We start from the raw sequence: 11,255 nt of genomic DNA, 5'->3' as shown, positions 1-11,255 counted from the left end.
CGATTTTGTTGTTGGTCGAATGCAATTTCCTTGTCGTCTTTGGAAGTTTTCTTATGCGAGTTTTACACTGAAAGAAATCTTTGGCATTAGATTGATGATTTCTTAAGAATTTATTCTTTTCTGCCTTCAAAATGAACAACTTTTGAATCATTTCTTCTATGAAATTTAGAGTTAATCCTTTAAAATGTCTTAAAGTTAAAAAGCCTATTTCCCAGTGCCAACTTCTCTTCTTAGCTGCTATGCAATCAAATGGGCGTCAGCCAAAAGTGGGCGTAACCCGCTGCATACGCACTTTTCATTTAACTCTCAAGTGCCTTGCACTTGTCTTTTCTCTTAACCAACTTGCTCATTAATTTAATGGTTTAATTGCTGGTCTCTACCTCTCAGCCGCCCATTTTAAGTACACCGCTGGGAATGCGTTTTAATTTTAAGCTGGATCAGGTTCTCCAGCTCCATACCCATACCCATCCCCATCGCCATCGGACATCTCATCATCATCACCGTAGTCGTCGTCGTCGTCCCATCATCTCGCGGATGATGTTCATTAGGTTTGGCTCTTCAATTTGCAAATTTATGTCTTCATAAAGGCAACACTTCATAGCTGAGTTATAGTGTGCAATATTTATTTATTTTTTTATTCTTGCATGTCTACTATTTAATCTAACTTTCATATTACTTAAAAATGGCTTATTGGTTAGGCATTTAAAGTTGAAGGTCGACTCTATATGTGATATTTTCGATACATATCATAAAATAATCTTGTATTCTTCATATATACACCGCCATTCATACTCTGGGTTTGTGTATTTTGTTGGTTCCAACCCTCTAACTTAAAAAACATAAAAGTTATGCCATTTATTGGATATAGTCGACCTTATGCCATTTATTGGATATAGTCGACCTATCCCGGTATTTTCGACTTATATACTTCCTGCAAACAAAGGAAGGATGTGTGAAAAGTTCCAAGTTTCAAGTCGCTAATATCGACTCAGGAGGTGATCAGGATACTTTATGGGGTCGGACAAGAGGTCGACAAGGGGGCAACAAGGGTTAAACATTCGCTCTCCCTATTATTTCATTTTTTAAATGGTGTATAGTTTTTGAATACTCGTCTGGGTTTGGTTTAGGATCCCTTTCCCTGACACCGGAAAAGATACCACCGCCGAAGTAATGACATAGTGATAAAAATCATATTGTTATCCTTTTTTAATTCAAATAAACTTACGACAATTATAAACACAATTTTTTTCATGAATGGATATTATGTGTTTTGAGAGTGAGTGAGTTAACAAGTGATTCAATACCTCTCTTAGATGATGTATTTTCAAATATCTCTTAAGTTAAGAGATTTTAATTTTTATTAGAGAGCTTGAAATGAATTAAAACTTATCATTTTCCAATTATCCAGTTGGAACACCCCAATCTTGCCATTTAGCGTAATCTATTCCGATCTGAATCAGTGGATAATGTGGCATTAAATACTCCATCCTCATATTTCGCAAAATGGCACATTCGAGATATGGCCGAAATTCCACGTACTGATTTGTGTGGCAGGCCTCCGATTTTCCTTGAAGGAATATTTCCAGTCTGAGATCTAAATGAAGTAGTCTCGCGTCATAACTAACATTTCCCCAAGCATGTCGAAGCCTTCTACCAATCCACGCCGTTACTGGTGGAATGTTATACACTGTCGACCTTCGATAGCACACTTCATCGAAAGGAAATTTAGTTTTATAATTCCTTTGGGTTGCAAAATTATAACCAGTGTAAATGAAGTTATAAGTAAACTTCCACACATCTGCGTAGGTGACAGCCCAGGGGTTATACACCCATTTTCCCTTACTGTCGGTTTTGAAGCGGGGCAAGGAAATTGTTAATTCTTTAGAGGGTTTGCGTGGTCCACCTTCGTCGTCTGTAAAAAGAAACCATTGTTAGTAATCAATTAAAAACCATCTTCTAAATCCCCATCTGAGGGTATTATAATTTAGTTTAAGCTATGTAACGCGGTGAAGACATGTGAAGACATATGAGCAATCGACTATATCCGATATTTGAAATACATATCATAAGCCGCCATATAGCTAGAAGTCGCTTTTCTTTCTTGTTAAAACTCACCTTGCGCTTTCGCGAAGAAATTCAATTGAATAGGATAAGGCTTCTTCTCAACGATAAATTTTGTAGTTTCGGCTATATCTGTGGTTTTATTTGCGACTTTGAGGATAACAGATTTTGTAGTTTTGGCTATATCTGTGGCGTTATTTGTGATTTTGCCAAAACCGTTGAGCAATAGTTGACTTCCAGATTTTTTACTCGAAGGTTTCTTCGCTTTATCTTCGATTTGATCAAAAAAAAACAAAGGATAAAGATTCGCTCTCGGTTTTATCCCAACATCTGCATGGTGCATAGATGCCAAATTTTCGTCTTTGTTTGGTTTAGGATCACTTAACACGGGAAAAGAAACTACCGCCGAAGTAATGACCTAGTTATAAAGTCATTAATAATATTTTTCTTCTATTAATTCAAATAAACTTACGGCCATAATAACTACAATTTTCTTCATTGTTGTGTATGAAGTGTCTTGTGTGTGACTGACTTAACAAGTGATTCAATAACACTAACCTACTTAGATGATGTATTTTCACTTTTCTCATTACTCATATTTTAAGCATTTTCAATGACCGTAAAATCATTAGGCAAAATATATATATAATTTAAAAAATTTCTGTTTTACAATCAAATTTTATTGATCTCGTCCCATTTTCAATTCAAAAGACTCTTATCGACCAAGATTACTGTAATGGCCTGGGCCACACGACTCTGGCTCCCAACATCACAGAACTGCAGGGTCTGGGCATCGAGTTCTTCCTGGGATTCGTCCTGGTTCTAACTGTATTTAGAGCCTGTGACACCCACAAATCCAACTTCGCCCACGGCAATTGGTCTTCCCACTGGATCTATTGGGTGGGTCCTATTCTCGGGGACTTGACAGCTGCCCTGCTAGTCATCCTGATCCTGGAGGCGAAGCCGGAGACGAAGATGAATGAGATCTACTGATCATAAACCCCCCGTAAATAAATTGGTTACGTGTTATTTTAATTTCTACTACATTTTTTTCTTCCAAACATGCAATGTTGCCGTAACAACTTAGACAACCCTCCAAGATTAAAAGATATCTTACGAAATTAATTCTTTTCCGTTTTTTTGCCAATAATGGAAAATATCCGAGGTGCTCCTTCCCACACTCTAACCATCGACATTTAAGTGTTACTTGTGCAGTTGGCGCAATCGAAAAAGTAACAAAAATAAATAAATAAACAAGAATGGAAAGCTAGCTTCTGGTGGAGTCGAAGTTTAAATACCCTTGCAGTCAAGAAGCAGCTATTATTATTATATATATACATATTTGATCGTGTCGATCAGATCGTATCATATTTGATCGTACATATTTGGCCGATCCCTATGAGAATTTTACCATCAAATTTCGAATAAATTTTCTAATAAAAATGTTGGAAACAGCCCCAAGAATCTTCAAAAATAGCAAGATGAAATTTTGGATCAGAATGCTCAAACTGAAATCCATGGATGGGGTGAAAAGTCCCATCCATCTAGCTTAAAAAACAACAAAGTTATGCCAATTCCGATCATTTAGTTATATGACATCTATTGGATATAGGCGACCGATCCCGGCCGTTCCGACTTATATACTACCTGCAAACAAAAGTAAGTGTGTGCAAAGTTTCAAGTCGATGGCTTTAAAACTCAGACCTGATCAAGTATATATGTATATACTTTATAGTATACAAAAATTATGATACCCTCTGTAAGGGTATAAAAAGAGAAAAAACATACAAAAGCCGACGGACAACCCCATAATTCAGTGATATTTAATCTCAAACAAATAATAATAATAATAATTTCTTGCCAAAGCAAACAACGAGGGGCCCAAAGCGCAGAAATCTGTAAAAAAAAGGCAGAAAACTGGGGAAAAGTCAGTGAACAAACGCCTCAAAACACGCCCACAAATCCACTACAGCAACAACAACATTTTGGTCAATCAATATCGTAAAATACAATTTATGATTTGTTGTTTCGATTTGGCCAAAAAAAAAAAAAAAAAAAAAACAAATAGCAATGTGGAAGGCGATGGCGAAGTGCAGAAAACAAAAGCTCCGGCCAAGACACGAGAGAATTGATCAACAACGGGCAACAAACAAGCAACATGCCACATGCAACACCAAGGAGACTTGCAACTTGTGGCAGCAGCAACGGCAGCGGCAGACCCCAAAAGTTATGGCACAATTTTCACATCATTTTCCTCTCCACCTCGACGACCGCCCCCGCCCCCGCCCCGCCTTTAACTGAGTTATGGGATGATCTCGGAGAGACCAGGACCCGGAGTCGGAGTCGGAGCAGAGACTAAGCTGGTTGGCTGTGTGGCAAGTAAAATAATTTAACCAGCATTTAACCTTAGTTTTTCGCCACTCTGAGGATCGGATCGGATCGGCTTTGGATCGGCTTTGGATCGACGTGGTTTTGGACCATGTTTTTGCAGTTATTGTTATTGTTGTTGCAAGTGTTGCTAGTGGCAAGAGTAAGAGCAACAGCCAAAGCAACAGCAACACCAACACCAAGAGTTGCAGTGTTGCAGCTGTCCGAGCGTTGATTATGATGAAGTTGTGTGCAATTTGTTGGGCGTCTGTTGCCCAACAGGCACAACGGAAATTGGAGATGCCGAGATGTTGGATGGAAGATGCGAGATGCAAGATGAGAATCTTTCTTTTTGGCTTTCCAACTTGGCTTAGGCCAAGTGGCCATGGACATGGCCAAGATCGCTTAATTGGCCGCCAACTGGAACCGAACTGGAACCGCAAAAGCCTTTTAAACTAAGCCATGTGTAGAGTTACCTCTCACTCTCTCTAAATGTTTTTTTTTTTTTTTTGTTAGCTGTTTAGTTGTTGTTAACAGCTTTCGTTGCGGCCGGGCACACGAGACTAATTAAATTGCGAATAAGAAGAAGATGAGAAGGTATTAAGCTTAGGGTCATAAATACACGGTTAGATAATACCCAAGGAATTGCATCGTCAAGATACACAGATGTCGGTTCGATGGTGGTGGCTCCGCCCTAGTCGCTTTCAAGTCTGAATCTTCAACCACCTTTTCGGCGGCTCCTTGGCTTCCTTTGGAGAGTTTGGAGACTTTTGATTCCATCTCTTTTTTAAATCTACCCATCTTTGTTTTTCGTCTCCCCCATCCCCCTCTTGAGCTTTCTGTCCTTGTCTGGCCAAGACGAAAACTGGTTTTCGAAGTTTCGAATTTCGAGTTTCCCCAACTTCGAAATGTATCTGACAGATACAAATGCCGCCGTAGTTGCAATTATGACTTAATGTCTCTTGCCATTCGATCAAGTGAGGGACAAAAAAATAAAAAAAAAAATAAGGGGGGGAAGGCATGCGCAATTTCCTGTTAAATGATACGTGCTATGAACGTTTAATTTATGCCACCTTTGGTTTAATATTAGCTTTGTTCTGCCTCGCTGATCCGCTCCAGCAATTGTTACTCCTCTTATGTATCTCCCTCCTCCCCCCTTTTTTGAGAAAATTTTTAATTTCATAGCAAGGGCCACGCATGCGCAGACCATAAATTATGTGCAACGTTTTCATTTCTACACGGATCTGCCATCCGTCCAAATGGAATCATGATTAAACCGGATGATACAAGGTGCTCCATTTTTTTTGCTCCTTCGCCCATTCTAGCTAATTATGCTTTTGGCATCCAAGGTAAGTAGTACCACCCCCTTCCTTGCCGCACTCTTTAGATTTCCATTTAAAGTTTTTGCGGTAGGTTGAGCACGGAAATTGCCATCTCAATTTAACAATACCGTCTCACTGCTGCAATCCCTCAGATACTTTTTTAACTGTTAGGGGGCGGGTGAGTTCTGCCCTTTCACCCTCCCTGCCCCTCCCCTGTCTATCTTTGTAAACGCTTAGCGTTTTTTAGTCGCTCGTTAGTTGTCGGCTTCTCTGGGCCGGGTTCTCTGGCAATTTAAGCGATAAAACAAATAATACATTGCACCTACTTATTTGCCCAGACTTGCCTCCTGCATCCCCCTACCCATGCCACCTTGTTGCATTGTTTGCTCATCCTCTTTGTTATTGTTGTTTGTTTGTTGTGTTTTGTTTTTGTTCTTGATTTGTTTGCCAGCGATAATGAAAAGGTGTTAAATGTCAGTTTTGTTTGCTGTGCCCCCATTCTGTAAATTGTTTGTTTATTATATTTGTTTATTATATCTGTTTGCAGTGGCGCCAAGATGCACGAGTGGGTGTACTACTAAGGTGTGTGTGTTTGGTTATGCCAAATTATATAATCAAACAAAAGAATTATTAAGAAGAAAAATTAATCAGTGACTGTGGGTTGAATGCATTTACAAATTGATTATTCAATAAATTTTGAGAGGAAATTGGTTTGTTAAAAAAATAAGATTTGAATACTTAAAACCAAATTATCAAATGTTAGTTATTAAAAGTTTCCATTCTAAATCTAATAATAGAAATTAAAAAAACATTTTCATTTTAAAGTAAATTTCATTTACTTCCAAGATAATAAACCCTCTACTTTGTGTTACATCCTAATATCTTTTAATTATTTTTCCAGAAATATATTATCTATTTTTCTTTTACAAAACATTCTACGTGCCGTCACGGAGTAGCTGGAAATCAGTCATGCTCATAGAACCCTAAGAAAAGCCTTGAAAAAATATCTACAAAGTATGCCCACAAGGCTTCCGAGTGAGCCAAGTTTTGTTCAACTTCAGGTGAGATAGTTTATTTATAGAGAGCTGGCAATCCAATTTACGCAAATGGCACCTTTAAAACGCGCTAATTTGAATCGACGTGGTTCACACTTTACTCTAGTTTTGAATTAAATTAGCCAGATGATACATTTTTGAACTAGTAGAGAGACTATTATTAGGTAGCCACGTTTCACACAGGAGTGTGATAAGTCATTTTGGGCAATCATTATTTTTTTAAAGTGCACTTCCCCCCAAAACAGTATTGACCAAAATGAAAGTCGGGCGACAATGCCATTAATTTAAGTCCAAATCGGCAGTCAAAATCGAGCGTGCCACACGCTTTAGCCTTTGGGGCTTCTTGGTCTCCATTTTCCCTACTCCTAATTAATTAACATTTTTTGTTGCCGTGTACCTCCAATCTCTTTTGTCAGCGAAAGTTGCAAATTTGCGAACTTGATTTATTGTGAAAATCGAACAGGAATCAAAGGCCATCAATCAAGGCAAAAAACAACTATTTGGGGAGCCGACAATGTGATTAATTTTAATAAATTTCCAAGCAAGCCTAGGAGAGATCGTGAAATGGGTCACACAATTCCAAGTCCGAGTGAGGTTAGTCCAGTCCATGGAGGACTGAGCCAGGGAGTCTGTGCCGCCGCTTAGCTCTGGGGGATTTCAATGTCTCCCGAATGTCTCCCTCTATGAATTTATTATTTGCACTGAAATCAAAGACAACAAGCCCCTCGCATAGAGGGTGGTGGCGGGGTTGTTCTTCGGGGCTGGATCCTCGGCAAAAAAAAAGTGAACACAACTCATTTGCAAATTCCAACGAAACACTGTTCCGCAGAATTTTCAACGATCATTTAGAATTCAGTTTGGGTGCAGAAGCGATGCCTCGCAGTCTCTCTCAGCTTTTGAGTTGTGGTTGCATGCCCCCACAGCCCCACACTTTCATACTGCCAGCTGCACAGATAGAAAATATTCAGATACAACTACGGTATATATTTTAAATTAATATAATAATTGTTTATTTTCACTTAAAGTCTTAGTTATTGTTCAGTAAACTATCATAAGATATAGCATTAATTTTTTTTTAAGTGTGGCAAGTATTTCTGCCCCGTCTTGTTCTCAATCGCAGTCTGGTTCCCCTGCCACGGTTTCAGGTTCAGTTGTATAGTTTCAGGTTCAGATACAGCCGAAGCTTGATCGCGAGACCGAGCTTGGGCCTGGGCTTGGGCTTGGGCTGGAGAGTTGAATCCGAAACTGAAACTGATGCTGAAGCTGGAGCTGGAACGGTTTAGAGCTCGAGGTTCGGTCGCGGTGCATGTTCAGGTTTAGGTTCGAGACGCGGCTTTGAAGATGCGCCGCGGAGTTGTTCGAGACCACCCAAGAAGTGGATGCTGTGCTAAGGATGCTGTGCTGCATGCTACATGCTGAATGCTGAATGATGGTTAATGCTTTAAACTGCGGCAGAAGGGCGCTCTTCGCCTGTGTGAGTGGGTATCTGTGAGTGTTTGTGTGTGTTTGTTGTCTCGGTCCGCAATAAATGCGCAAATAAAGTCACAATTAGAGTTGAACTGGTGGGAACGTCGCCGGGCAGCGCTGGCTCTGCCCCAGAGTCCAGATTCTTTTGGCATACACTTTTGGTTAATATTTTCGACTCGCCAGTGGTCCTGTCCTAAAAACTCCAACCTCTTAGCTCCTCTGGTTACTGCTCCTCTGGCTCCTGCCCTTGCTCCTGTCCTGGCACATTTTGAGATGCGTGAAGAATGCCTCCATCTGCAGAGATGCAGCTGCATCTCAACTCCAACTGCCAGCTCTCTGGTGCTAAAGTAGAAATTCTTGTACTGTCCACGAATACGTATTGTTAGTCGGGGTCCTTGTCTTCATCGTAGGATATCCACCTTGGGTGGGGTCATTGATTTGTTACGAATTTATTAGTCAGAAGTCCAGGCTGCTCAACATGGTAACTATGGGAAGAAATATGGGAAGTACTTGTTTTTTTTAAGGGAAAAATATTAATGTATTGTTAGTAATGAAATAAAATATTGAATAATAAATCTTTTTAACCTCTTTGCATATTTTATAGCATAATTCTAGGGGTTTCCTTAGGTCGACCTTCTTAACTTAAAAAAACCCTTCTCAAAATCCTCCCCCTTAATTTTATCTAGTTAATTTTATTAAAAAATTACCCTGGCGCTAAGAATCCATACAATACTTTATAAATTTTGAATTCTAAACCAATCCTAATGCCAATTCCAACTCCACTTGCTTCACACGATACCCTGGTTGTTCTGCAATTAAGCCAAATGTATCTGGATAATTGTGTGCTGTTCTCTCACTATCGTCACCTTGTGCTTTTGAAGCTCCTTTGGATCTGGACACTTGGAACCGAGAAGCAATTAACCATAGCTCATCCATTGAGCTCCTTAGATGCAGGAATCCGATGTGGGTATCCGTTATCGGGCAGCGGCGATAATTGCTCCAACCAATTTGTAAGATATTCCTATGACAGGCACTCAGATACAAGCCAGCGTATGGCGATCGTGGCAATATAATGCACGATCTATGGCCAATACCGCAACAGACAGATGAATAATGCAGTCCGTGGGGTGGACTGTGGACGAGAAGGAAAGCAGAGCAAAAATATGACCAACGAGGCATTTATTTCGCTTAATGCGATTTTTATCGATGGCCAAGTGAGAGAGAGTCCCGGGAAGACCCTGGGAAACACCCATTACAAATCACAGTTAATGAAGTCCAACCCGATATAATCTGTTAAGATACTGCTGCAACATGGAACATGGTAGCGCTGCTGGAGTCTCCCGGCTGGAGGAAGGAATTTAAGCCGAAAGAGATGGAAAACTTGTTGATTGGCTTGTTGTGTGTGGCAAGATGAAAAGTGTGCAACTCAAGGCTATGCAACTCCGAAGGTTGTCGTGGCAATTAACTCAAGATATAGTCACGGGCAATTAGAAGCAGTTCGCATATTTATAATTGCCACGCGCTGACACAAAGGACACACGACCTGTGTCACCTTATGATCTGCTTCCTTGCTTCCTTCGCTGGCACACGCATCGCACGCGTACAAATCCAAGGACTAACAGTATCCTTGAGTTTGAGTCTCACTTCCAAATCCTTCCAAGTTTTATGATCTTTATAATCATTTGATGTGACCTTGTTGCTCCTGGTGGGGGAGTCGCGTTGAAAGTCAATCGGAACATCGCTCCCGAAAAAAGCCTTGAACACAAACGAATCAATCAGTCACAGTAGCTGCTGGGATGTCTTCCAGGAACACTTTTGGATGGATGACTCCAACTCCAACTTAATTCATACAAATTTGTCAGAATCCACTAAAAGAAATGACTAGAAAGATTACTTAACCCTTAGTTCTTCAAACATTTCTTATATTAAAGAAGTATCTTTCACGTAAAAGTTCCAACTAACAACTTCTAGATACTTATCTTTCACAAAGGGAAGGAATAATTTTTCCCTGTGTAGTGTTGTTTGTCTGTTGCTGTCATTGTTTGTCCGGGATGACACTAATCCAGCTTATAATTTTATTGGGCTTTACGAACATCACTCGGCGTGGGTGTCCCCCTCCGGCTTACCATACCCTCTGACACCTCTCCACTCCTCCGACGTCGTCTTCGCTGTTAACCCTCCAAAGTATTCACAGTAGCGAAAAATTCTGACACGGGGCTTTTGACAAAAACCCAATTCATCATCGGCACACAAACATCAACAAAAAAAAAAAATAAAATAAAAAGTTGAAGAAGGAAAGAGTCCAACAAGCGGCTTAGTGTCCATAGCTGTGATGCATGATCGTTTAATTGGATGTGGCTGAACATCGGAATCCCGGCGGACAGTGAAACCTCGCCAACCCACAACTCAATCGGCATAGAACCTCCCACTTGGCAAATTAAGTTTTCATAGGATCATTGGAGTATCCCCCACCCCATCCCACCCCATTCCCATTCCGCCGGAAACTTTTCCAAATTGAATTTTTCAGCAATTTCATGGGAAGTGGCGGGGTCAGGTGTGCCCATGGAAGACTTTTATCTGGGCATGCGATATACTTTATGACTCAACAATCGATGGAGCCAGCCAGGTCGGTGGTTTCAGTTTCGGTTTCTGTTTCTGTTTCAGTTCAGGTCTTTCAAAGGAATCGCTGCATTTGGGTGTTCGTGTTAATAATTTAGTTGCTTATCGCCAGTGTTGACGTTCGGTATGGTTACTGTTTGGAGAAGGAGTCAGCTGGAGGTGCAACCATATCCCCTGTCTGTCAGCGGGTCGATAGCTGAATAGTTTACCACTCTCCGGTCCAATTAGCGGGCTCTTGGCACTTGGCATTCGGCATTAGATACCGAAAGTACTAGGCCTAATTGGCAGGCGTTGAGCGTTTTTTGTTGGGCTTATCAGCGCAGTCCCCCACTCGATAACTTGCCACAGACAATGGCCTGAAAAA

General features: G+C 40.5%; 2 protein-coding genes across 2 annotated transcripts; one reads left to right on the top strand and one right to left on the bottom strand.

Annotated features, from left to right (window-relative positions):
- Positions 1-1,188: 1,188 nt before the first annotated feature.
- Positions 1,189-2,627, bottom strand: LOC26513800. The gene is made up of 3 exons (XM_014908452.3): positions 2,534-2,627; positions 2,116-2,479; positions 1,189-1,912 (listed from the first exon to the last, which is right to left on the bottom strand). The coding sequence occupies exons 1-3, from the start codon at positions 2,558-2,560 to the stop codon at positions 1,401-1,403; spliced, it is 903 nt and encodes a 300-aa protein (XP_014763938.1). The 5' UTR covers positions 2,561-2,627; the 3' UTR covers positions 1,189-1,400.
- A 103-nt stretch (positions 2,628-2,730) lies between these two features.
- On the top strand, positions 2,731-3,087 carry LOC6495242 (aquaporin-4; the record flags this gene model as incomplete). The annotated part of the gene is made up of 1 exon (XM_032450234.2): positions 2,731-3,087. A coding segment is annotated over one exon (324 nt), but the record flags the coding sequence as incomplete, so codon positions are not given.
- Between the last annotated feature and the right edge of the window lie 8,168 nt (positions 3,088-11,255).

Source organism: Drosophila ananassae, chromosome 3L (assembly GCF_017639315.1).
Source record: "Drosophila ananassae strain 14024-0371.13 chromosome 3L, ASM1763931v2, whole genome shotgun sequence".
NCBI classification, from domain to species: domain Eukaryota; kingdom Metazoa; phylum Arthropoda; class Insecta; order Diptera; family Drosophilidae; genus Drosophila; species Drosophila ananassae.
This window is presented reverse-complemented; position numbering and strand designations above follow the sequence as displayed.

Excerpts from the sequence above, each read along its gene's own strand:
- LOC26513800 (XM_014908452.3), bottom strand. The coding sequence starts at position 2,560 with ATGAAGAAAATTGTAGTTATTATGGCC. Across the intron at positions 2,480-2,533 it reads AAATTGTAGTTATTATGGCC|GTCATTACTTCGGCGGTAGT; the intron begins GTAAGTTTATTT and ends CTTTATAACTAG. Across the intron at positions 1,913-2,115 it reads TTTCTTCGCGAAAGCGCAAG|ACGACGAAGGTGGACCACGC; the intron begins GTGAGTTTTAAC and ends TTCTTTTTACAG.